This window comes from Salvelinus fontinalis, chromosome 6, assembly GCF_029448725.1.
Source record: "Salvelinus fontinalis isolate EN_2023a chromosome 6, ASM2944872v1, whole genome shotgun sequence".
NCBI classification, from domain to species: Eukaryota; Metazoa; Chordata; class Actinopteri; order Salmoniformes; family Salmonidae; genus Salvelinus; species Salvelinus fontinalis.
In genome coordinates this window covers 29,225,505-29,252,874 of record NC_074670.1, presented here as the reverse complement: position 1 = coordinate 29,252,874, position 27,370 = coordinate 29,225,505, and the positions used below count along the sequence as shown (strand labels likewise).

The following is a 27,370-nucleotide window of genomic DNA, read 5'->3' as shown; positions in this document are numbered from 1 at the left end:
TTAGGATATATTTAAAGTGCCTAAACAGCGTAACCTAGCAGTTTTAGAGATTGTTTTGTGTTGCCGTCGCCATCGGGAAGAAGATGCAGCATATTGAGTCAACAACAGAGGTGACAAAAGAACTACAGAGACAGTAAAAATTCAGTATGCCACTGCACAAAAGCTTCTGTTGTGGACTGGTCCACAGTTGTTTTCCAATCAGGGGTCATGCAAGTTTTTTTCCCATAGAATTCAACTACACTGGAATTCTCTGCCTGTCAATACATACAATACTGTATGCTATGACTTTTGATGTGTCTACTGACAACTACAGAGAGAGAGAGAAAGACTGTTTTAGGCTTACAATTCATGAAGTGTATATTGTTTTTAAAGAATATAGTCTCATATATATATATATATATATATATATATATATATATATATATATGATATATGCAAAGGCCTGCTATGTGGCAAATTGGCATTCTCCATGTTTCTCTTGTATCAAGTCACCTTATGACCAAGTCTGTCTCCATCACCATTCCTCAATATTATGATAATTGGATTGTTTTGAACAGTTATTCAAACACAATACTTATTAATATACACATTTGGAGTGGGAAAGACAAACAGTTATTAGATACCTCAAATTCCTCACACTTACCCTATTGGAGGTTTTGTGGCTGTGTTGACTTCTCCAAAGTCCATCTTCTGCACGCGGCACTGACTGTTCTTGCTAATATCCAACTTCAATGGTAAACGTTTGGCTATCCTCAATATTTTCCTTTTGTCCTGTCATCTGTCATCAAGGACACCAAAGCTCTACTGATATCTAAGCCCGTTGATATCCAAATAACCAATGAAAGGACAAAAACACACAAAAAGTGTTATTTTATCATTTATAATTCTTAAACAAAATGTGGGTGCTATTTTTCTAATGAAACAATAGTTGAGCATTTTGTTTGGTTACTTCTAGGCGACAATGCAGTCAACACAATGTCAGTAGGCTAGGCTATTTAAAAAAATATATATACACATTAGTTTCACATTAATTACAAAATAGGATTTATTGGTCCATTCAAAAGTGACTGCTCAAATTTGACAGTCATTTGCAGACTAAAGTCCTGCAACATAGTAACAGTTGTCTTCACAACAAAAAGTCGCAGCGCAGAGATACAAAGTAACCGCATAAACATTCAGGGTGTGATAGGTAGAATAGTTTACTTACGTCGACTCAAACATTGTTTTAATTCATATTCTCATAACAGGCAATTGCAAAGCGATTTCGGAATAATCCGTGTAAATGCCGGTTGTCCCTGTTCTAGTCCGAGCCCGCCTTCGTCAGCACTCAAATGTCAATCATGCTCATTGGGAATTCACTGCCACTTCTTGCCAGCTCCAGAAGGCGAGCAAGCAGTAGGATTGGGACGGAACAAGGCAAAGCATCCCTTGCAATAATGAATTCACTTAAACCCCGCCCATTTCTTTGCACACAACAACAACCTACATTACACACATCACTGATCATCCAAAAATATCTAGAGAACATTGATATTTCACTGTTCAAATAAAAAACTGAAATGAAGAGAAAATAAAAATATATTTCTAAATACAATAATGTAATTATATTGTGAGATACTTATTGCACAAAGATGATGGAATGATTTTAGTCTTCAGATCAGATATGGATCGATCTGTTTGAGGATTGCAGGAAATCATGTTCACTTTTAACATGTATAGTGTAATTATCATACTTTTATTAATGAATAGTGACGGAGTTACATCTTTGTCACACACTATGCCCACAGGAGGTCACTGTGTGACTTCAAATCACACAATATGCTGTAGCCTAACCCGTTTCCACTGTGATAATACTGTAGTAAAGAGGAGAGAAACATTGTGTGTGTGTGTGTGTGTGTGTGTGTGTAAAAGACTTGATTTACATGAATTACTGCAGTGGGCAAATCGGAGTCAAAGTGTTTCTTGGTATTAAACAAATCTACTTTGAAAGGAAAGTATACACCTTACACAAATGTCTATGATTTTGAGTTTGCATCCCAATATTACAATTTATATACATTACAGAAGACTGAAATATAACAACATCGTTTGACATAGAAACACCAGATTTTTTTGTGTGTTTAAAAAAAAGTATGTAATTTGGTAAATGGACTGCATGAAAGGTCTACGTACAGTCCACATAGGATAACGTTTTTGGGTTTCAGGTAGAACCCTTTTGTGTTCCATTTACAGTGCCTTGCAAAAGCATTCACCCCCCTTGGCGTTTTCCCTATTTTGTTGCATTACAATCTGTAATTGAAATGTATTTTTATTTGGATGTAATGGGCATACACAAAATAGTCCAAATTGGTGAAGTGAAATGAAGAAAATTACTTGTTTCAAAAAATTCGGAAAAATAAAAAACTGAAAAGTGGTGCGTACATATGTATTCACTCCCTTTGCTATGAAGCACCTAAATAAGATCTGGTGCAACCAATTACCTTCAAAAGTCACATAATTAGTTAAATAAAGTCCACCTGTGTGCAATCTAAGTGTCACATGATCTGTCACATGATCTCAGTATATATACACACCTGTTCTGAAAGGCCCCAGAGTCTGCAACACCAAGGGGCACCATGAAGGCCAAGGAGCTTTCCAAACAGGTCCGGGACAAAGTTGTGGAGAAGTACAGATCAGGGTTGGGTTATAAAAAAATATCAGAAACTTTGAACATCCCACGTAGCACCATTAAATGCATTATTTAAAAAATTGAAAGAATATGGCACCACAACAAACCTGCCAGGAGAGGGCCACCCATCAAAACTCAGACCAGGCAAGGAGGGCATTAATCAGAGAGGCAACAAAGAGACCAAAGATAACCCTGAAAGAGCTGCAAAGCGCCACAGTGGAGATTGGAGTATCTGTCCATAGGACCACTTTAAGCCGTACACTCCACAGAGCTGGGCTTTACGGAAGAGTGGCCAGAAAAAAAGCCATTGTTTAAAGAAATAAGCAAACGTGTTTGGTGTTTGCCAAAAGGCATGTGGGAGACTCACCAAACATATTGAAGGTACTCTGGTCAGATGAGACAAATTGAGCTTTGGCCATCAAGGAAAATGCTATGTCTGGCGCAAACCCAACAAGGGTTATTCAAAGGGTTCTCCTTTGGGGACAGCCAAAGAACCCTTTAGGTTCTAGATAGCACATTTTTCTTCGAGTGTACACCCAAACCTCAGAGTCTAAAAATAGTGTGAAACAAACCAAACTTCATTATAATAAGTTCACAGTACCTCCTTCTAAGGGAGGTGGAGGAAACTGCAGCAGCAGTACTATAGGCTGTACAACAGGATAATACACACACCTTCAAGAGACTCCGAGAAGAAACACCAAAGAGCTAATGGATCATTAATCATGCCTGGTGAGTACTTTCAACATCTAGAAACCTATTGAAAATATAAAATCTATACCTATTTAAGGGGTAACACAATGATTTATGCTTGTGGCATTTTACAAAAATTACTTGAAGTGCTGAATGGAGTTAAAGACAGCCATTGGATTACCGTACTCATTGTGCTCTAAATTAAATACACTTTTGTTAATATACAATATAGTATGAATTATAGACTACTTACAGGGCACTCCAACCCTGTTCCTGGAGAGCTACCCTCCTTTGGGTTTTCAATCCAACCCCAGTTGTAACTAACCTGATTCAGTTTATCCACCAGCTAATTATTAGAATCAGGTATGCTAGATTAGGATTGGAGTGAAAACCTACAGGACAATAGCTCTCCAGGAACAGGGTTGGAGAGCCCTGGCTATGACTTTCCTATATTTTTTTGACTGTGCAGTGAACACCTATAAGCACCTGAAGGTGTCAGTGCAGCCCCATAATCTGTATAATCAGCCTGTATAATAAACTAAATATGCTGCTCTGCTAAAATCTGGGTAAAAGATCTATATTAATGTGAGTCTTATTCAGTACATTTAGTAGTCTACCAACCTGGCCAGCAGCCATGCCAGCTAAAATAGTTAGACAAACTAGCTACTCTAACCTGATTGAAAGCCTGAAATGGCTTCTTGGTAGCTAGTTACGAGGTTGGGAACCTATCTGGACTAGCTAAAGCCAACTTCATTAAATTGCTAGGTGCTAGTAGTATTACAGAGAAACAAACAAAATTAACAAAATAATTGCTTACATTTTTTATAAAACAGAACAAATCTGAAGGAAAGGGAAAGAGGGTGTCACGATCGTTATGAGACGAATGAGTGGACCAAGGCGCAGCGTGGAAAAAAGACATCTTCTTTTAATGAAGAAAAACAAACACTTACTAAACGAACAAAAACCGTGAAGCTAAAACGAACTAAGTGCACACATGCAACATAGAACATAGACAATTACCCACAAACACCTAAAGCCTATGGCTGCCTTAAATATGGCTCCCAATCAGAGACAACAATAAACAGCTGTCTCTGATTGAGAACCAAACCAGGCAACCATAGACTTTCCTAAACACCTACACTGAACACAACCCCATACATTCTACAAAACCCCCTAAACAATACACACACGCTAAACTAGAAAATCAATATAACAAAGGCCAGGGTGGGACAGAGGGCACGTGCCCCTGTGCTGTCTATGGGCATTACGCTTGTGTTTGTGTGTTTACTTGTTTGTTTGGTTGTTTGTTTGTTTTGATGAATATTCAGTACAATGATAATATTTCAAAGGAACAACTTAAAGGGAAAATGTGTGATTGTTTTTACATTTAAATTAATGATATATATATATAACCATTGACTTGTAGAGAGTATATCATTGCTGACTTTTTTTTTGATCAGCGGTTGAACTATTTGATTAGTGACTTTTAGGGCATTTAACAAACATGATGATGCTGTTCATTTTGCTGGTGTCTACCCTTGGCTTTTACAATGTTGGCGATACATTTAGAGCCCATTGCATTGTGAATGAGGAAATATACGATTGTTTCTCCCTCGAGTATTGTGAGAAACCCCACGCTTGCTCTGGAAATGCACATGAGAACTATGCACATTTCTCCCGAACAATATGGGAGAAATCAGACTCTTGCGCTCACATGTCAAGACTGTTCTCTTGATACTTAACCATGTCTCTGGACTTCACACATCTCCTAAAATATGTGGCATTAAAGACTCTGGTGACTATGGATTCTCGTTCAAGTGCTGTCTGTAACTCCAAATGTTGTAACCCTCGATCTAGACTTGCCATTATCTTGCTGCTTCTTTTGTCTGGAAATGTCCAGTCTAATCCAGGTCCTGACATTCTTACCCCTGCCCAATTAAGTAGTCAGTGGCCTGAAGTTTTTGCATATGAACGTAAGAAGTCTTCTGCCGAAGCTTGATTTTGTGAATATATGAATAAAAACTGCCGACCCGAATGTATTTATGCTTTCTGAAACCTGGTTTAAAAATCTATTACAGACAAAAATATTGGTTTATAGTTTTGTTTAATGTTGTGTTAGTGTATGTAAGTTTTGTCTGAAACTTTGTTCTCCTTGCTGCTTTTGGACCAGGTCTCTCTTGGAAAAGAGATTATCTCAATGAGAAAAAAACCTGTATAAATAAAGATAAAATAAATGGAAAACATATCTTATCATTCATATAAACTGTTGTACACCAACAGAAATGTAAAATATAAGATTGTTTCACTCCATTGTTTGTAAACAAACACTGTATAGCTTAAGAACTATAGTGTTGATCTCATGGATGGTCAGTCTTTGCATCCATAGCTACAGTATGTATATGAATATGGAGCCAACAAGGATATACATCTGTCGCAGTGCCCTTGAGCAAGACACTTAACCCCAATGTTGACCCTGGCCGTGACCCCACTCCTGCGTGTATGTCAGGGGGAGTTAGGATATGCAAGAAACACATTTCCATTAAAAACTTGAACAAGTCAAAAATTATTATTAGAATTAGTGGTTTCATTTCTCCAGCCCCATCCCTCAGCTGTTTAACCAAACAGTGGCGGGGTGGCTCCTTTTTAATTGTTTGAACTGCAGGTTGCCACGTTGACTATTCAGGTTGATTTTGAATGAAAGCACACCACCTTGACTAATAACAATACTATTTCTGTCTTTCTACAGACAAGGAAATGGAGCAAACAACAGAATACAACTATTCCTCCTACTACGATGATACAGAAGGGTTATATATATCAGAGCCCTGCAACAATGCCAATGTGAAGGAGTTTGGACGGGTGTTTCTGCCTACACTCTACAGCCTGGTCTTCATCGTGGGCTTCATCGGTAACGGCCTGGTTGTCTGTGTCCTGGTGAAGTTTAGGAGTATCAGAAGCATGACAGACCTCTGTCTCTTCAACCTGGCTCTGTCTGACCTTTTCTTCATCATCTCCCTGCCTTTCTGGTCCCACTACGCCACCGCAGCCGAGTGGCTCCTGGGGGACTTTATGTGCCGACTGGTAACCGGACTGTACATGCTGGGGTTTTATGGCAGCATCTTCTTCATGGTGATCTTGACAGTGGATTGCTATGTGGTCATAGTCCACGCTCACAAAATGCCCAGGTTCAGATCAGTCAGAGTAGGGGTCACTCTGTCTCTGTTCATGTGGGCTCTCAGTCTCTGTGCCTCTCTGCCTACAATCATCTTCACAAAAGTAAATAATGAGTCCGGGCTTACAACATGTAAACCAGAGTATCCAGAGGGTAGCATGTGGCGCCAGGTTTCTTATTTAGAGATGAATGTCTTGGGTCTACTTCTCCCGCTCTCCGTCATGGTGATCTGCTATTCCAGAATCGTTCCGATGTTAGTCAATATCAAAACCACCAAAAAGCACAAAGCCATCAAACTGATAATCATCATAGTAGTGGTCTTTTTCTGCTTTTGGACCCCATACAATGTGGTCATTCTCCTGCGTTATCTGGAGACCCAGAGCTATTTTGGGGACTGTACAACTCACACAAACATAGATCTGGCAATGCAGTGGACAGAGGTGCTGGCGTTCACACACTGTTGTTTGAATCCGATCATCTATGCCTTTGCAGGGCAGAAATTCATGAGTCTTGTCCTGAAGTTACTAAGAAAATGGATGCCAATGTGCTTTGCCAGGCCTCATGTTAGTGGGTTGTCTGAACGAAATATCTCAGTCTATTCCAGGTCTTCTGAAATATCATCTACAAAACTGCTGTAGTTTGACTTGTATGCAGACACAATTCGAATATAAAAACTCTGAGAAGGGAAAAGACAGTAAAAGATGTAAGGAAAAGGGGGATTTCTTTGAAAGTGTGGCACTCAGCATAGATTCACAGCTAGGGTTGCTAACAGTAGATACTGTAGATATCAGTTGCTCTTTTGTATCTTAACATGCTCCAATTCCTTTGTTGATAGATCCCTTTAAAGAGTGTTAGTTGTGTCCTCGTGGTATTGTGTGAAGTGCGAAAAAGGTAAAGAAATTGACATTATGTACAGTGCATTCGAAAAGTATTCAGACCCCTTCCCTTTTTCCAAATGTTGTTACGTTACAGCCTTATTCTAAAATTGATTAAGTTAAATGTTTTTAACATCAACACCTCATCAATCTACACACAAAACCCAATAACGACGATGTGAAAATAGGTATTTCGACATTTTTGCTAATTTATTAAAAATAAAAGCAGAAATACCTTATTTACACAAGTATTCAGAACCTTTGCTATGAAACTTGAAATTGAGCTCAGGTGCATCCTGTTTCCATTGATCATCCTTGAGATGTTTCTACAACTTGATTGGAGTCCACCTGTGGTAAATTCAATTGATACGACATGATTTGGAAAGGCACAAACCTGTCTCTGTAAGATCCCACAGTGCATGTCAGAGCAAAAACCAAGCCATGAGGTTGGACAGGATTGTGTCGAGGCAGAGATCTGGAACATTTCTGCAGCATTGAAGAACTTTGGAAACACCAAGACTCTTCCTAGAGATGGCCGCCTGGCCAAACTGAGCAATCGAGGGAGAAGGGCCTTGGTCAGAGAGGTGACCAAGAACCTGATGGTCACTCTGACAGAGCTCCAGAGTTCCTCTGTGGAGATGGAAGAAACTTCCAGAAGGACAACCATCTCTGCAGCACTAAACCAATCAGGCCTTTATAGTAGAGTGGCCAAATGGAAGCCACTCCTCAGTAAAATGCACATGACAGTTTTCCACTTGGAGTTTTCCAAAAGGCACCTAAAGGACTCTCAGTCCATGGGAAACAAGATTCTCTGGTCTGATGAAACCAAGATTGAACTCTTTGGCCTGAATGCCAAGCGTCACGTCTGGAGGAAACCTGGCACCATCCCTACGGTGAAGCATGGTGGTGGCGGTATCATGCTGTGGGGATGTGCTGTGTGCTGTGGGGATGTTTTTCAGCGGCAGGGACTGGGAGACTAGTCAGGATCGAGGGAAAGATCAACGGAGTACAGAGAGATCCTTAATGAAAACCATCTCCAGAGTGCTCAGGACCTCATACTGAGGTGAAGGTTCACCTTCCAACAGGACAACAACCCTAAGCACACAGCCAAGAAAATGCTGGAGTGGCTTCAGGAAAAGTTTCTGAATGTCCCTGAGTGACCCAGCCAGCGCCCGGACTTGAACCCGATCTAACATCTCTGGAGAGACCTGAAAATAGCTGTGCAGCAACGCTCCCTATCCAACCTGACAGAGTTTGAGAGGATCTGCAGAGAAGAATGGGAGAAACTCCCCAAATACAGGTGTGCCAAGCATCATACCCAAGAAGACTCAAGGCTGTAATCGCTGCCAAAGGTGCTTCAACAAAGTACTGAGTAAAGGGTCTGAATACTTATGTAAATGTGATATTTCCGTTTTGTTTTTTTCAATTTGCAATAAAAAACAGTTTTTACTTTTTCATTATGCGGTATTGTGTGTAGATTGATGAGGGGAAAACTATTGAATCAATTTTAGAAGAAGGCTGTAATGTAACAAAACGTGGAAAAAGTCAAGGTGTCTGAATACTTTCCGAATGCGCTGTACATATAGTTATATTTGTTAACGGGGTCCCGTGTAGCTCAGTTGGTAGAGCATGGCGCTTGCAACGCCAGGATTGTGGGTTCGATTCCCACGGGGGGGCCAGTACAAAAAAAAGTATGAATGTATGCACTTGTAAGTCGCTCTGGATAAGAGCGTCTGCTAAATGACTTAAATGTAAATGTAAATGTTAAAAAATGTCAAGATTGATTCACCTTTTTTCTTCCATTTTTGAGTTTGTATGTTATAGCTTTTTTCTTCTAAGAATGTGACAGAAACCTGACTGGGGCATTTGCTTTTTAACAAGCTAACCACAAAGCTATGCTGTGTTTTTTTGAGGGGGACTAATAAATGTCACAACACTGCTGTCTGTTTAAAAAAAATCACAAATAAAAAAGCTGAGACTGCTGTTTTATAAATAGACAACACACTAGGATGTGGCATGAAACTTATATACATGACTGTCTAGGATTTGTGATTACCTTGTCTTAATTTTTACCTTGTCTTCAATAACATGTTTTCTTTTTTATTTCAAACCACACTTTTGATAGTTTGTTCATGGTATAAGATATTCTGCATGTAATGGGCATTTAGAAAATCTTGTTCAGTGACATTTCCCACCTGCACCTTTTCTTGATGTTAACTTATTCAGCATGGTCTACGTGCACAGAGAAACATCACTTCACACCAAAACAACTAAAACAACACAGGGACATAGCCTTGACATAGATTACATGAAATAAGGAAGTGAGACTCACAAAACAGAAGTGTCAAGGAAAGTAAATGGCCAGCCAATCTCGTTAAACCACAGAAAATGCATTGTTGAACGGATCTTTCTACAAAACGCGTATTGTCAAACCTCATCTAATATGGAAGCAAACTATTGTAAGATAAGCACAAGAGGCTGGAAAAAGCCCAGAGCAGTGCCCCTAAATCATGTAAAATATGAAGTGCCTTGCTCAGGGGCACAACGGCAGCAGGCGGCACATGAGGTTCTGATGCCAGCAACTCTGTGGTTGCCGGCACACTCGCACCAGATTTCCCCATCAGCCCTGAGATTCAAACCGGCAACCCTTCGGTTACCAGCCTAACTCTCTAACCTCAACCTCCTTCTACTACTACAGACATAACCCACACAGGACTACTTCCAGGTATGAAAGTTACGGAATTTACTTTCTAAGATGTTTAAGATGTACTCTATTCATGTGTATCTTTCCATCTGAAGAGCAGTTCAAAGCAGCATCTACATGCGTGACAGATATCTGTATGTTTGGTGATGTTTCCCTCACCCACACTCATTCCCAGACATTTAGTTAGAGGGCCATTACAGGAAACCCACACTCACACCTCAGCCTGCTCAATGCAGCAATGCAAAGAAAATAGTTATCTAGACCACATCTTACTAGAAAAAAGTTGCAGTCATTGGTACAAAAGAATAGAGTAGAGAAAAAGAGTCGTTTCCCGGCCCGACTGTTTCAACCAGCACACACGTTGTCACCAGAGGGAAGGGTACAGCATTCAACCTGTACATCAGAAAAGAAGAGATTGGGGTAAATAACATATATTTTCACTTCATGATAGCCTGCTTATAGACATACAGCCTACAAATATATACGCAGGCATAGACAGTCTGTGAAGGGGTGTTAGCCTCACAGGAACTACAAAATAGGGTCGGTAAACAGGGGGTGTCAGTATTTAACAGGTGATTGTGGTTTGGGTTGTGGTTTGATTCTGGTTAGGATTAAAGAGGATGTAGAAATAGTCTTCAGATCCAATACTTGTTTTTGTATCTGTCAATACATACATTGTGAGGGAAAAAGTATAGTTTTGAAAATGTTATTTTTTAATTTTGAAACATTTTGTTTTAAACAAGACATTGTATTAGTACATTAATATGGCCCTACGGGGTAACAGCTTTTAAAATAAATAATGAGCGTGTCAAGGCTTTTTAGCTGTTCTTAGAACAAACAAAAAAAGTCAGTATTCAGCTTACAAAACCTTGATAACGACAGTAATAAATGCCTTGTTAGACACAAGATTTCTGAAGATGTATTATAAGGGGCTGTTTCTTTGTCATCTCCAAGTATGTAAATTAGGTTAATTCCCACAGGTTGTTTCGAATTACCCATTTCTCTTCACATCAGTCATCATGGTGTTTTAAAATGTATCATTACACTCTGTGATTCATTTGAAAGCATTGTAATTAATATGAAAGAATCATTACCCAAGTTAAAACACAGTTACCATGTAAACTTATAGTTTACATGTTGCTAAAGTATTACGTAATACAAGTAGGATGCCATAATGGAGTACATTGGAGGATGAGTGACAAATAATAGCATTAACATTTGAAGTAACATACGATTTTATAATCTCTGGCTGTGTGCAGGTAACCATTCAGAACAAAAGGCATAGAATTAGGAACTAGAATACTAGAATGGACATTAACCTTCTAATGATGGGATAAAAGCCAGCCATTTTGGTCAGGGGGGATAAGATATGTGTAAAATAATGAATTTAAAGAATGTTTCTGCACTGTATGTTTGTTAGCTAGCTAGCCAGACAGTTCGAGAGGAAAGATTCCATACATTTTTCAAATTCTATTCAAACAATGCAGTCAATCCACATCCATACACTGGCTGATATCAGTTGATGATAGGACTTAGACACGTTGTAAATGCAACAAGTGCGTATATTGTATCACATAATGGCACTCCTAGCTTTCCAAGAAAACAAAAACCTTTTCAAGTTTTATTGTGCACAAGTACAGTGCACAAGTACAGTGAAATGCCTTTCTTGCAAGCTCTTTCCCAGCAATGCAGTAATCGATACCAGTAGTACCATAAAGGAAAGTAAAGTAGAACAAAAACACACGAGAAATAGAAATAAGAAGAACACGAGAAAGTAAGTAAGCTATATACAGGGTCAGAGCCAATACCATATACAGTATACAAAGTGCAGGGATACTGGAGTGGTAGGGGTAGATATGTATACAGTGCCTAGCAAAAGTATTCATCTCCCTTGGCATTTTTCCTGTTTTGTTGCATTACAACCTGTAATTTAAATGTATTTTTATTTGGATTTCATGTAATGGACATACACAAAATAGTCAAAATTGGTGAAGTGAAATTAAATGAAGAAAAAAACGGAAAGTGCTGCGTGCATATGTATTCAACCCCTTTGCTATGAAGACCCTAAATAAGATCTGGTGCAACCAATTACCTTCAGAGGTCACATAATTAGTTAAATCAAGTCTACCTGTGTGCAATCTAAGTGTCACATGATCTGTCACACAATCTCAGTATATATACACCTGTTCTGAAAGGCCCTAGAATCTGCAACACCACTAAGCAAGGGGCACCACCAAGCAAGTAGCACCACGAAGACCAAGGAGCTCTCCAAACAGGTCAGGGACAAAGTTGTGGAGAAGTACAAATAAGGGTTGGATTATAAAAAGATATCCGAAACCTTGAACATCCCACGGAGCACCATTAAATGCATTGTTAATTTTTTTTAAGAATATGGCACCACAACAAACCTCCCAAGAGAGGGCCGCCCACCAAAACTCACAGACCAGGCAAGGAGGGTATTAATCAGAGAGGCAACAAAGAGACCAAAGATAACCCTGAAGGAGCTGCAAAGCTCCACAGCGGAGATTGGAGTATCTGTCCATAGGACCAGTTTAAGCCGTACACTCCACAGAGCTGGGCTTTACGGAAGAGTGGCCAGAAAAAAGCCATTGCTTAAAGAAAGAAATAAGCAAACATTTGGTGTTCGCCAAAAGGCATGTGGGAGACCAAACCTAAGGAGTAGGTACTCCGGTCAGATGAGACTAAAATTGAACTCTTTGGCCATCAAGGAAAACGTTATGTCTGGCGCAAACCCAACACCTCTCATCACCCAGAGAACCTAATCCAAACAGTGAAGCATGGTGGTGGCAGCATCATGCTGTGGTGATGTTTTTCATCAGCAGGGACTGGAAAACTGGTCAGAATTGAAGGAATGATGGATGGCGCTAAATACAGGGAAATTCTTGAGGGAAACCTGTTTCAGTCTTTCAGAGATTTGAGACTGGGACGGAGGTTCACCTTCCAGCAGGACAATGACCCTAAGTATACTGCTAAAGCAACACTCGATTGGTTTAAGAGGAAACATTTAAATGTCTTGGAATGGCCTAGTCTAAGCCCAGACCTCAATCCAATTGAGAATCTGTGGTATGACTTAAAGATTGCTGTACACCAGCGGAACCCATCCAACTTGAAGGAGCTGGAGCAGTTTTGCCTTGAAGAATGGGCAAACATCCCAGTGGCTAGATGTGCCAAGCTTATAGAGATATACCCCAAGAGACTTGCAGCTGTAATTGCTGCAAAAGGTGGCTCTACAAAGTATTGACTTTGGGGGGGTTAATAGTTATGCATGCTCAAGTTTTCAGTTTTTTTGTCTTATTTCTTGTCTGTTTCACAATAAAAAATATTTTGCAACTTCAAAGTGGTAGGCATGTTGTGTAAATCAAATGATACAAAACCCCCAAAAATCTATTTTACTTCCAGGTCGTAAGACAACAAACTGGAAAAATGCGAAGGGGGGTGAATACTTTCACAAGCCACTGTAGGGGTAAGGTGACTAGGCATCAGGATATATGATAAACAGAGTAGCAGCAGTGTATATGATGATTTTATGTGAGTGTGTATGCGTGTGTGTAGTCAGTATGAATGTGTGTGTGTGTTATGTGTGTGTGAGCAAATGGTGTGTGTATGTGTGTTGGAGGGTCAGTGTGAGTGAGTGTGTAGAGTCAGTGTAAAAATGTAAATACAATAAAAGGCTCATTGCAAATAGTCTGTGTAGCCATTTTGTTAGCTATTTAGCAGTCTTATGGCTTGGGGGATAGAAGCTGTTCCGGAGCCTGTTGGTGTCAGACTTGTTCCTCCGGTACCACTTGGTGTGCCGAAAGGAGAGAGAAGAGTCTATGGCTTGGGTGGCTGGAGTCTAACAATTTTCCTTTCACATTGCCTCATATTGAGATCCTGGATGGCAGGGAGCTCGGCCCCAGTGATGTACTGGGCTGTCCGCACCAACTTCTATAGTGACATTTATAGACTGTTGACATACTTACTGAACAAAAATATAAACGCAACATGCAACAACGATTTTACTGAGTTACTGTTCATATAAGGAAATCAGTCAATTGAAATAAATTTGTTAGACCCTAATCTATGGATTTCACATGACTGGGCAGGGGCGGAGCCATGCGTGTACTTTGGAGGGCATAGACCCACCCACTTGGGAGCCAGGACCACCCACTGGGGAGCCAGGCCCAGCCAATCAGAATGAGTTTTTCCCCACAAAAGGGCTTTATTACAGACAGAAATACTCCTCAGTTTCATCAGCTGTCTGGGTGGCTGGTCTGGTTTTAGAGGCTATTTATACAGAAACTTGACATAAAACCCTTATAAACTGTGTTTATAATTATATGTTCATATTTTAGATTGACAATGATTATATTGCACAATTTCTAATATCGTATGCCTTTAACATGTGTTTCTGATATCACATTTCCACATATGTAAAATCAGGATTATGCCTCTACTGCCATTCATTCCAATAAGACTGGTTTGGATTTCTCCTTGACCAATATGGCTTCCATTTAAACCCATTCTGGAAATTTGAGGGTTTATGACATAGCCCTAGTAGTAATTTAATAGGATCTCTATGACAATAGGATGCACACAATACAGCATTGATTGTTAACTAACAATTCACACCATCCTTTTTTCCTCAGTAAGATGAACACAACTGAGGCCACCAGCACAGACGATTACTGTGGCCATGACAACTATGGCAGCCCCTGTAGCACTGGCACCAGTCTAACCCAAGGGTCCAACTACCAGCCCATTCTCTTCTACCTGGTGTTCACCCTGGGTCTGACAGGCAACAGTCTGGTGCTCTGGGTCCTCCTCAAGTACATGAAACTGAAGACCATGACAGACATCTGTCTGCTGAACCTAGCACTATCTGACCTGCTCCTCGCCCTCTCTCTGCCTCTCTGGGCCTACCAAGCCCAGGGCCATGAGTTTGAAGGGGACAGTCCGTGTAAGATCATGGCTGGTGTCTACCAGGTGGGCTTCTACAGCAGCATCCTGTTTGTGACCCTGATGAGTGTGGATCGCTACCTGGCCATCGTTCACGCCGTGGCCGCCATGAGGGCCAGGACGCTGCGCTACGGAGCGCTGGCGAGCATCATCGTCTGGGTAGCGTCCATCAGCGCTGCTCTCCCTGAGGCCATCTTCGTAGCGGCGGTGAGGGAGAATGACGAGAACAGTGGTACAAGTTGCCAGCGGATTTACCCAGAGGACACAGAGAAGACATGGAAGTTGTTCAGGAATTTTGGTGAAAACGGAGTGGGGCTCGTTCTATGTCTGCCCATAGTGGTCTTTTGTTACATCAGTATTCTCACTGTACTACAGAGGTTAAGGAACTCCAAAAAAGACAGGGCCATGAAACTGATATTGGCCATCGTGGGTGTGTTTGTAGTCTCCTGGGTCCCTTACAACGTTGTGGTTTTCCTCCAGACCCTTCAGATGTTTGACATTGGGAATAGCTGTGAGACTTCAATGCACCTTGATACAGCTATGGAGGTGACAGAAACCATAGCGCTGGCTCACTGCTGTGTCAACCCAGTCATTTATGCTTTTGTAGGAGAGAAATTCAGAAAGTGTTTGGGCACTGTGCTCTCTAGATATCCGCTGTGTAAAAAGCTCAGCAAACATGCAATGATGAGCAGCAGAGGATCAGAAAACGAGACTTCTAACACACCTGTGTGATTGGAAGTATCGTCTTTAAGCAGTACATTGCTGAAAACCTATTTGATGCATTTTCATTGACAAAAACCACTTCAGTTGGAAAGCAGCAAGTAGAGCAGAAGACCAATTTCTGTGTCGTATGGAATAATGAAGTATTCTTCTGAACACAGACTTGCATATAAATTAAGTGTAACTGTATAATATTTAACTTTAAATGTATTTTGATGACTATTTGCTAAAGGGTGATGGGCTGTTGGGATGGGATGTTTTGACTACCCATGTACTTATTTCATGTACAGTACAGGACTGCACAAATTTTTGCTATAGCATAATATCAATATGTTTTGCATAGAGATGATCAAAATTGTATTCTTATTGTATATACACATTTGTGTTATAACATTAAAACACAACCAGGGGCAGGGTTGTGGCCAGAGGACTGCTGCTGGATGGCCGGTGGCTATCTGGCTACTCATTGGCTACATTTGCTGGCCAAATATTATTTTGGTAGAATTTTGACCCTCCTTTGATTGAGGACCTGTTTTGGTATTAACTTGAACTTGGACATCAAATCAGGAATTTGACCTTTTGAATTATTTTGAACTTTGTTGGCTGAGTAGGTATTTGTGTTCCTTTCTGGGGGGGTTTCTCAATAAATAAGCCTGTGAATTTTGTTGTGCTGAAACACATTTATTCTGCATTGTGTTGTCATTTTATGCTGCTGCTGTACCCCACTATAATCCAATCTGCACCACAATATATTTTATTCAGTTGAAGATGCTAAATTCAAAGATGAGACAGACAACAATCCTGCTATATCTGTCAATAGGTTCAAATCGTCTTTACAGTAGGTTTACTTAGAATTGTTTGGATCCAGAAAACACACATATCAATCTAGTCATCATAAAATTGATTTTAATTGTTCAAAGACAGGAAGTATATCAGCAGTCACCATATTTTGACAATTGAATGCTAGCAATGATGCTAGAACTAATGCATCTCTCAGTCATGACTCAAAATTATTTCAGTCTTCAGCTAACCACTTCTCAGTAAAGTTAGTTGCCTGAGCAACACTACGAGTATGCGTCTTCTACAGGATATCCTGCTTGGTCTGCATGTCTGCTGCACAGATCAAGCTTTTGGGAGTAGTGGCACTCCTCTGTTCAAAAAAGATAATACATTAATGATCTTGAAAAAGGGTCCACAGTGTTCAATAAACTACACCTGCAGCATGGATTCCTCCAGCTTCCTGTAGTGGTCCAAGCATTCATGATGCACAGGGAATGTGCAGGTACACATGCATGCCTTTTGGACTTAAATCTGCACTCAGCTATGCAGTATAGTTTGGCCACATCTACCCGCCCACACCACCCCCCACCCCTGCCAAACACATCTGTTGGAGAAAAAAACCCTGCAGATATAGGTTCCCTTGATCACCCACCTTGTTAAGAGTCACTGCGGCCCCCAGAACTAGTGTCACACTCAGAGAGACAACTCAACCCAGTTTGACAGTGAGTATATTATGCTTACTGAATGTGAGGGTTGGCTTTAGGATGCTTTGCAAAAGTTACTCTTCTGTGCATAGTGTTGTACAGTATCTTGAATCTTCAACACTTCAACACTTGCCATTCAAGTTATTTTCATTTATTTATTTTTTAAATGTAATTTTATTAGCAAATTTCATAAAATGAATTGCAGTCCTGTAATTAGCAATGAATAAATCAAAACAATTTCAGTGGTCATTTTTTACATTTTATTTCAGGGATGAATATCACTGGATATCCTGTTCACACCACGGCAAGGTGGGACTTTCTATGTTTTATTTGACAAATAGCTCTATTTGAATATTAATAGTGTCATCAATTAATACATTTATCATAATAACTTATAATAATTGCATCATTGCTGTAAATAATGTAATGTCATATTTTATGCTGTACAAAATGGGCCATTGATACATGCGCCTGTAATTGAGAAGCTCAAATCATTGGTAATGAATTTCAGGGGGAACACCACGACCATTCCCTTCAGCTCTGTGAGTGTTGAGAATGGGAATTCATCCAGTTATGCATATGGGTAAGTTAAGGTCTAAAATGTCTTGACTTTTAGAAACACACATTTTGAGGAAAGAGTACAATTGGTGATACAAGATTTCTGCCCCAATCTTCCAATCATGTTTTCAAAAATGAAATGTTGCTCATAGAAATAAAGTACTATTTGCATTTACTCCATTGTACTGTAAATATTGTTGTTGGTGGACCACATTTTGATAATAAGCACAACTTTCAGATTGTGGCTTTAAGAATGCTCATTCTTATCATTGCTGCTTGGTTCATTCTCCTCGTCTGATCTTTTACAGCACACATTTTGCAGACGCATTTGAAGTAACCACATACGACTATAGTGACTATGACGGTGGTGTTTGCAAGTACAAGCCACACGGAGCCAGCTTCCTGCCAGTGCTGTACTCCCTCTTCTTCATCCTGGGGTTTCTGGGGAACGTTCTGGTCTTGTGGGTCATCCTGATGGGGGTGAAACTATGCAGCATGACCGATGTGTGTCTCGTGAACCTGGCCTTGGCTGACCTGCTCCTGGTCTGCACCTTGCCTTTCCTGGCCCACCACGCTACAGATCAGTGGGTGTTTGGTGACGTCATGTGCAAAGTGGTACTCGGCGCCTACCACATTAGCTTCTACAGTGGCATCTTCTTCATCACCCTGATGAGTGTGGACAGGTACCTGGCCATAGTCCATGCTGTGTACGCCATGAGAGCCAGAACACGGAAGTACGGGGCCATCGCTGCTGTCGTGACCTGGCTGGCTGGATTCCTGGCCTCGTTTCCTGAGGCACTGTTTCTTAAAGTGGAGAAACACAACGAGAAAGAAAATTGTCGCCCTGTCTATGATGGACACACTTGGGGAATTTTTGGCCTTTTCAAAATGAACACACTTGGTCTGCTAATCCCCCTCGTCATCATGGGGTTTTGCTACACACAGATAGTGAGAAGGCTGCTCAGTTGTACATCCTCCAAAAAGCAGGCCATCAGACTCATTCTCATTGTGGTTGTGGTGTTTTTCTGCTGCTGGACTCCGTACAACATGACGTCATTTTTCAAGGCCTTGGAGTTAAGTGAGGTCTACTCAAGCTGTGAGAGTAGCAAAGCCATCAGACTCACTCTACAGATCACAGAGGCCATGGCCTACTCCCATAGCTGCCTGAATCCCATCCTCTATGTGTTTGTGGGGCAGAAGTTTAGAAGGCCTCTCATAAGACTGATAAACAAGGCTCCCTGCAGGATGTGTCAGTTCATGAAGAACTACCTGCCCCGGGACTTCAGAGCCTCGAGGACAGGATCTGTCTACTCACAGACCACCAGCGTGGACGAGAGGTCTACTGCCGTGTGAACAGAAACTTAACTGCAAAGACAAATACATCTAACATCCCATGTACTGTTCATTCCAATACATATGGAAATACCAAATCCAGTTTCAAATGCAATCATCCGAAAATAATAGGCTCTGATTCAGGTGCATGGCAAAGTCAGGAAATTGTCACTCATCTCAGAGTTTCACACCAGGGGGTTGATTTTTACAGAAATCAACCCAATCAATATAAATTCCACAAAGCATTTAATTTCCCTTTGTACAGTATTTTCTCTAGTACAGTATATCTATTTGAATATCTTTGGCACATTTTGCAAAGTCATCATTTTCTTTTATAATGTATTGTAAATCTGCTAGCACACGTTTCCTATGTAAATACAGTGATACTTTTTGATTCTATGTAAATAAATGTATTACAGTAACTTCATCCCCTGTTGCATGTAGCAAATTATTCAAATTAAAGTACTGTCAAGATAATGTAATCAAGATATACTCAATGACCTAGATGTTCCCATGTGTCAGTGCTAGAGAATGTGTGAATGATGGTGCCACCACAGACCGATATCTCTTACACCTGTTAGCAATCTCACCACAAAGAGTGAGACACCGCTTGTGCCTTACAATGTGTACACAAAATCTAATCCTAATGTGATTCACTGCAGTATTGTAACATGTTTTATATAACATGTTTATATATCATTATAATGGGGATGCAGATGACATTTAGACTTTAACACATTCGTCTGATTTACCTGCTATGATATTTAATACTTAAAACTGCGCTCTGCCCAGAAGCACACACCAACCTTAAACCAATCATTTTTTTCTTGAAGTGAGTAAATACCTACAGTAAAACAATACAGGGCTGGCTCTAGCATTTTGGGAGACCTAAGCGAGATTTAGTTGGAGGGCCCCAAACCTCGCAAGAAAATATTTTAGCGGCCCCCAAAATGTGGAGACAATTGTTTTTGTTTTAAAGTTAATTTCATGCAATTCTACACATTCTGCCACGGTGTGTGAAGAAAATGTTGTAAGTTTTCTGCTATTTTGCCATTGGGCGGAGAGAAAACATTGCAATTTTATAACACATTTCTTGAAATTCTACTCACTTTGCCATGGTGAGAGAGAAAAAAGTGCATTTTAAAGCAAATGTCCTGCAATTCTACACATTTTGTAATGATTTATGCCATGCTAATATCATATCTGAGTGAGAATGACTAAGAAAACCTATGGGGGCCCCCTGGAGGTCAGAGCCCCTGGGCAAGTGCCCTGCATGCCCGGTCGGTATTCGGCCAAAATTACTACAAGTTTAGATAGCTGGTTAGACTAACTATCCAAAAATTGGTAGCTGACATGGCTAATTGAGTGATTTTCAGTGACTGACATAACAAGAGAAAAACTGCTGATGCACAACCAAATTTTGAAATTGGACCTGCTGCATTCTACTATTGTTACTCTCAATATTAAGTTGAGACCAGAGTTCCTAAACCTTTTTTTAATATATATAAATATATATACTGTATATATACAGTGCATTCGGAAAGTATTCAGGCCCCTTGACTTTTTCCACATTTTGTTACTTTACAGCTTTATTTAAAAGTGGATTAAATTGTTTTTTTTCGTCATCAATCTACACATAATACCCCATAATGACAAAGCAAAACTTTATTTGTATTTTTTTGCAAATGTATTCAAAATAAAAAAACGTTAATAAATATTCAGACTCTTTACTCTTTACTTTGGCAGTGATTACAGCCTCGAGTCTTCTTGGGTAAGACGGTTCAAGCTTGGGACACTTGTATTTGGGGAGTTTCTCCCATTCTTCTCTGCAGATCCTCTCAAGCTACAGTATGTCAGTTTGGATGGGGAGTGTTGCTGCACAGTTATTTTCAAGTCTCTCCAGAGATGTTCGATCGGGTTCATGTCCGGGCTCTGGCTGGGCCACTCAAGGACATTGAGACTTGTCCCGAAGCCACTCCTGCGTTGTCTTGGTTATGTGCTTAGAGTCATTGTCCTGTTGGAAGGTGAACCTTCACCCCAAGCTGTGGCAGGAAGGGAACGATAAGACCGGAGCGGTCTGGAGCAGGTTTTCATCAAGGATCTCTCTGTACTTTGCTCCATTCATCTTTCCCTCGATCCTGATTAGTCTCCCAGTCCCTGCTGCTGAAAAACATCCCCACAGCATGATGCTGCCACGACCATGCTTTACCGTAGGGATGGTGTCAGGTTTTGTCCAGACTTAACGCTTTCCGGGGGCCCTAAGCGACCGCTGATGTAGCTTATGCCTGGAACTGGACCTGAAAGGAAGAAATTATTAACTGTCCTTTGGTATACTTAGTTCTATTAGAATAGGCTCACCTACTATAGGGACTGTGGCTACAGTCTAAAACAGCCCAGTGATCTAAACACACACAGATAGTTAGCTGTTTACCCCTTCCTGTTGACAGGCCTACATGGCGATATAAAACCACAACTTCACACATATGACAATATAATCCACAACAATGTATTTTTGGGGTACGATAATGAAAAAAAAGGAACACAAAGACAGAGGATTGTGCCATGTAAATATTTTTGCACAATTTAGCAAGAAGCAGTATTACTGAACTTGTTTCAAAAAGAGCTAATTGCAGGCAGAGCTTTTAAATCTGTGGGAAGGTCATGCTCTGATACTGCTAATGTAATTACAGATAACCAACAAAGAACTCTAACCAACAAAGGACAAATCTTGCACACATGCTAATATTTTTTTAAAGTTACATTTCACTAAAAAGCATCAGATAAGGAAGCAATTGTGATGGGTCCACACTCAAAAGGATGTCACAAAGATGACTTCATAAAAATGTAAAATAAAATAAATTTTACTGAATCAGGGTAGCGTACAAAGATGTTTTGGCTAAACAGACTTCTCCGGTGAGTAGGTAAAACATTTATTTAATCAGGAACAACTTTTGTATATGAACACCTGTAACAGTTTTGCTTCTGTCCCTCTCCTCACCCCTACCTGGGCTTGAACCAGGGACCCTCTGCACACATCAACAACTGACAACATCGACGCATCGTTGCCTATCGCTCCACAAACGCCACGGCCCTTGCAGAGCAAGGAAAACAACTACTTCAAGGTCTCAGAGTGAGTGAAGTCACAGATTGAAATGCTATTAGCTAGCCATTTCACACCGGTTACACTCACCCCCCTTTGATCTCCTCCTTTTCCGCAGCAACCAGTGATCTGGGTCACGGCACCAGTTGAAACGCTACTAGCGCACACCGCTAACTAGCCAGCCATTTCACACCGGTTACACACCCAGTGAGCAGCAGGTGCTTCTAAGGTTGCCAGTCAATTGCCAATCGGTGATGTGGCTTCTCTGGTCTACCTGTATATGTGTTACAATCACAAATAAATACAAAATGACAGGATATGGGAGCGGGCACAAAGGGCAATTGGGGTTATCAGGTGGGAACCATTCATGAATCAATTGCCTTAGATGTCCGTTCACTTGGGTATATTTATCAATTCCTGAGATAGCTTTCCAAAGAACATCAGGCTAGGTCGTTCATACACCACTGTACTGTTTTACACCTGTTGTATCCTGTGCATGTGGTAAATAAACTTTGAAACTTTGGCCTATAGGAAAGAGGTGGAATCTTTTCATAAATTCATACTCTTATACAAGAACACCGTCCATATCATATTTTATCATTTTGGAGTCAGCCCCACATTATGTAGCTACTGCTACTAGTACTACTATTACATTTGATCAGCCAGCCTGGTCTCATAGACTAGACGTAACATGGTAAATGTAAATCAGGGACACCCAAATTAGTATGATATGTAACGTTTGGTATGGTTACATAAACCAGACAGTTACTTAAGGCAAAAAAGAAAGTAGGGTGGTTGGTCGGGGTGGATGGGTGGGAGTTCGAATCTCATCGAGGACAACTTTAGCATTTTAGCTAATTAGCAGCTTTTCAACTACTTACTCCTTTTACCTACTTTGCAACTGCTTAACATGTTAGCTAAGCCTTCCACTAACCCTTTTAGCTAAGCCTTCCCCTAACCCTAACCTTAACCCTATTAGCTAAGTCTTCCCCTAAACATTTTTTTTGGGGCTGCCTCTCGTGCTTGCCTTGTTGGTATAACTCCTCGTATCATCGCCGTTCCGCTTTCGGTGCCTCAATCACCTCCTTCGGACGGCGATACTCCCCGGCCCTTGTCCAGGGTCCTGCTCCCTCCAGGATTTCCTCACAGGTCCAGTTCTCCTGACCACGCTGCTTGGTCCGTTGGTGGTGGGATCTTCTGTTACATCCGTTGTTCGAATGAGACCAAGGTGCAGCGTGGTAGGAGTACATTTTCTTTATTAAAATGTTCCACCAAAAAAAACAGTAAACAACTCAACGAACGATACGCTTAGGAGTGCAACCCATGCAACAAACAAAGACAAGATCCCACACAGAAAGTGGGAAAAGGGCTGCCTAAGTATGATCCCCAATCAGAGACAACAATAGACAGCTGCCTCTGATTGGGAACCATACTCAGCCAAAAACAAAGAAATAGACAACATAGAATGCCCACCCCAAATCACACCCTGACCTAACCAAATAGAGAAATAAAACGGGTTTCTAAGGTCAGGGCGTGACAGTCTGCATAATCAAATAACATTGAACTCAGATAACCCTACATACCCCACAATACATGCCCACAAGACTCTTTACAGTCCTCAAGTCCTAAAAGAATTCACAGCAATGCGCAGTTTATCGAGAGCCATGGAACTCCCTTCCATCTCCAATTGCTCGGACAAACAACATTACCTTTAATAAACTGATAAAAACAATTAATGTGAGGGACACACACATAATGATTTTGTTTTATTGTTTGTATTATTTTTTAGTTGCATCGTTTGTATATCATTGTATTTTACATTTGTGTGACTTTTGGCACATGCACATACCGATGGAACGCATTGGAAGATAATAGCTCAGTTTTCTACCGTCAAAACCATGATAATATGTCAAATCCGGACAACATCTTTTAAATTAAGCCTTTAAAACCAATAGATCATTATATCCACAAGTAACCGGGAGAGAGTGAGCGGTCAGTTATACACAACAGCAAACCAATCTGTGAGTAAAGCAACTCTGAGACTCTAACCCAACACGCCGTGGCTTCCCTTAGTGGAGAAGACAAAGAACAACTTGGAGATGTAAATGAGAGCAATGAACAGCTGAATGATATCCAGGGGGAAAAAATGCTTTCAATGCTCACCAAAACAAACAAACTGCTACAATATGTTGTTGAAAAAGTACATTTGCTCGAAAGGAAAGTAGAGTCTCGTGTCAGACATGCATACATGGAGGGCGCATGGATGAACAAGACAACAAACTTGGACTTCTGGAAACAAAGGTGCAAACTTTAGAAGATGAACTGGATCAGCTAAAAAACTGATCGAGACAAAATCATATGAGAATATTGTCCCTACCGGAGGATGAGGGAAAAGGGGATCTTTCCAGCTATGTGATCAAGCTGATATCGGAGGTGCTTGGCGTGGATGGATCCCCGCAGGATCTTCAGGAATGCCATCGGATCAGCACGAAGCAGAAGAACGCTAAACACCCTCGCATAGTCATCTTAAATCAAAGACAACATTCTGAGGGCACAGGGGGGAAAGGAGATTAAGGTCCAGGGCCAGTCCATTTGATTCGTCCGGAACCTGTCTGCTTGTCTGAGGAAAATCTGCCAGCAATCAGACAGTCACTGGAGTAAAAAGGAATTAACTCTCAACTAAATTCCCAGCAGTACTGCAGGTATGGAAGGGCCAAGTGCTGATGAAGCCCTGAACATTATAGGAAACATTTCCAGTTGAAAGAGAGCTCATTGCACTGAGGAGAAGCAGAAGCGGATAAAACGGATAAGCACACTAGGCTACATACAGCGGTGTCCAAGACATTTACATTACATTTAAGTCATTTAGCAGACGCTCTTATCCAGAGCGACTTACAAATTGGTGCATTCACCTTATGATATCCAGTGGAACAACCACTTTACAATAGTGCATCTAAATCTTTTAGGGGGGGGGGGGGGGGGGGGGTTAGAAGGATTACTTTATCCTATCCTAGGTATTCCTTAAAGAGGTGGGGTTTCAGGTGTCTCCGGAAGGTGGTGATTGACTCCGCTGACCTGGCGTCGTGAGGGAGTTTGTTCCACCATTGGGGTGCCAGAGCAGCGAACAGTTTTGACTGGGCTGAGCGGGAACTGTACTTCCTCATAGGTAGGGAGGCGAGCAGGCCAGAGGTGGATGAACGCAGTGCCCTTGTTTGGGTGTAGGGCCTGATCAGAGCCTGAAGGTACGGAGGTGCCGTTCCCCTCACAGCTCCGTAGGCAAGCACCATGGTCTTGTAGCGGATGCGAGCTTCAACTGGAAGCCAGTGGAGAGAGCGGAGGAGCGGGGTGACGTGAGAGAACTTGGGAAAGTTGAACACCAGACGGGCTGCGGCGTTCTGGATGAGTTGTAGGGGTTTAATGGCACAGGCAGGGAGCCCAGCCAACAGCGAGTTGCAGTAATCCAGACGGGAGATGACAAGTGCCTGGATTAGGACCTGCGCCGCTTCCTGCGTGAGGCAGGGTCGTACTCTGCGAATGTTGTAGAGCATGAACCTACAGGAACGGGTCACCGCCTTGATGTTAGTTGAGAACGACAGGGTGTTGTCCAGGATCACGCCAAGGTTCTTAGCACTCTGGGAGGAGGACACAATGGATTTGTCAACCGTGATGGCGAGATCATGGAACGGGCAGTCCTTCCCCGGGAGGAAGAGCAGCTCCGTCTTGCCGAGGTTCAGCTTGAGGTGGTGATCCGTCATCCACACTGATATGTCTGCCAGACATGCAGAGATGCGATTCACCACCTGGTTATCAGAGGGGGGAAAGGAGAAGATTATTTGTGTGTCGTCTGCATAGCAATGATAGGAGAGACCATGTGAGGATATGACAGAGCCAAGTGACTTGGTGTATAGCGAGAATAGGAGAGGGCCTAGAACAGAGCCCTGGGGGACACCAGTGGAGAGAGCACGTGGTGCGGAGACAGATTCTCGCCACGCCACCTGGTAGGAGCGACCTGTCAGGTAGGACGCAATCCAAGCGTGGGCCGCGCCGGAGATGCCCAGCTCGGAGAGGTTGGAGAGGAGGATCTGATGGTTCACAGTATCAAAGGCAGCCGATAGGTCTAGAAGGATGAGAGCAGAGGAGAGAGAGTTAGCTTTAGCAGTGCGGAGCGCCTCCGTGACACAGAGAAGAGCAGTCTCAGTTGAATGACTAGTCTTGAAACCTGACTGATTTGGATCAAGAAGGTCATTCTGAGAGAGATAGCAGGAGAGCTGGCCAAGGACTGCACGTTCAAGAGTTTTGGAGAGAAAAGAAAGAAGGGATACTGGTCTGTAGTTGTTGACATCGGAGGGATCGAGTGTAGGTTTTTTCAGAAGGGGTGCAACTCTCGCTCTCTTGAAGACGGAAGGGACGTAGCCAGCGGTCAAGGATGAGTTGATGAGCGAGGTGAGGTAAGGGAGAAGGTCTCCGGAAATGGTCTGGAGAAGAGAGGAGGGGATAGGGTCAAGCGGGCAGGTTGTTGGGCGGCCGGCCGTCACAAGACGCGAGATTTCATCTGGAGAGAGAGGGGAGAAAGAGGTCAAAGCACAGGGTAGGGCAGTGTGAGCAGAACCAGCGGTGTCGTTTGACTTAGCAAACGAGGATCGGATGTCGTCGACCTTCTTTTCAAAATGGTTGACGAAGTCATCAGCAGAGAGGGAGGAGGGGGGAGGAGGGGGAGGAGGATTCAGGAGGGAGGAGAAGGTGGCAAAGAGCTTCCTAGGGTTAGAGGCAGATGCTTGGAATTTAGAGTGGTAGAAATTGGCTTTAGCAGCAGAGACAGAAGAGGAGAATGTAGAGAGGAGGGAGTGAAAGGATGCCAGGTCCGCAGGGAGGCGAGTTTTCCTCCATTTCCGCTCGCCTGCCCGGAGCCCTGTTCTGTGAGCTCGCAATGAGTCGTCGAGCCACAGAGCAGGAGGGGAGGACCGAGCCGGCCTGGAGGATAGGGGACATAGAGAGTCAAAGGATGCAGAAAGGGAGGAGAGGAGGGTTGAGGAGGCAGAATCAGGAGATAGGTTGGAGAAGGTTTGAGCAGAGGGAAGAGATGATAGGATGGAAGAGGAGAGAGTAGC

At 41.8% G+C, this 27,370-nt stretch overlaps 4 protein-coding genes across 5 annotated transcripts in view; 3 read left to right on the top strand and 1 right to left on the bottom strand.

The window, feature by feature from the left end:
• LOC129857584 (protein cordon-bleu-like) overlaps positions 1-1,382 on the bottom strand; it is a 59,180-nt gene extending 57,798 nt beyond the window's left edge. For both annotated transcript variants that reach the window (XM_055925995.1, XM_055925996.1), the window contains exons 1-2: positions 1,208-1,382; positions 644-811 (exon numbers count right to left, since the gene is read on the bottom strand). In XM_055925995.1, coding sequence (XP_055781970.1) covers positions 644-687 — 44 coding nt within the window. In that variant the 5' untranslated portion in view covers positions 688-811; positions 1,208-1,382. The remainder of the gene's footprint in view (positions 1-643; positions 812-1,207) is intronic.
• A 1,953-nt stretch (positions 1,383-3,335) lies between these two features.
• LOC129857581 (C-C chemokine receptor type 5-like) lies at positions 3,336-9,472 on the top strand. Its single transcript, XM_055925993.1, has 2 exons — positions 3,336-3,397; positions 6,105-9,472. Exons 1-2 carry the CDS (start codon positions 3,391-3,393, stop codon positions 7,166-7,168), a joined length of 1,071 nt encoding a protein of 356 aa, XP_055781968.1. The 5' UTR covers positions 3,336-3,390; the 3' UTR covers positions 7,169-9,472.
• A 121-nt stretch (positions 9,473-9,593) lies between these two features.
• LOC129857583 (C-C chemokine receptor type 3-like) lies at positions 9,594-16,387 on the top strand. Its single transcript, XM_055925994.1, is given in 3 exon segments — positions 9,594-10,382; positions 10,385-10,529; positions 14,759-16,387. Coding segments are annotated over 3 exon segments (1,314 nt in total). The 5' UTR covers positions 9,594-10,255; the 3' UTR covers positions 15,801-16,387.
• An 815-nt stretch (positions 16,388-17,202) lies between these two features.
• On the top strand, positions 17,203-20,802 carry LOC129857580 (C-C chemokine receptor type 5-like). The gene is made up of 4 exons (XM_055925992.1): positions 17,203-17,290; positions 17,542-17,581; positions 17,784-17,855; positions 18,139-20,802. The coding sequence occupies exons 2-4, from the start codon at positions 17,544-17,546 to the stop codon at positions 19,181-19,183; spliced, it is 1,155 nt and encodes a 384-aa protein (XP_055781967.1). The 5' UTR covers positions 17,203-17,290; positions 17,542-17,543; the 3' UTR covers positions 19,184-20,802.
• Positions 20,803-27,370: the final 6,568 nt, after the last annotated feature.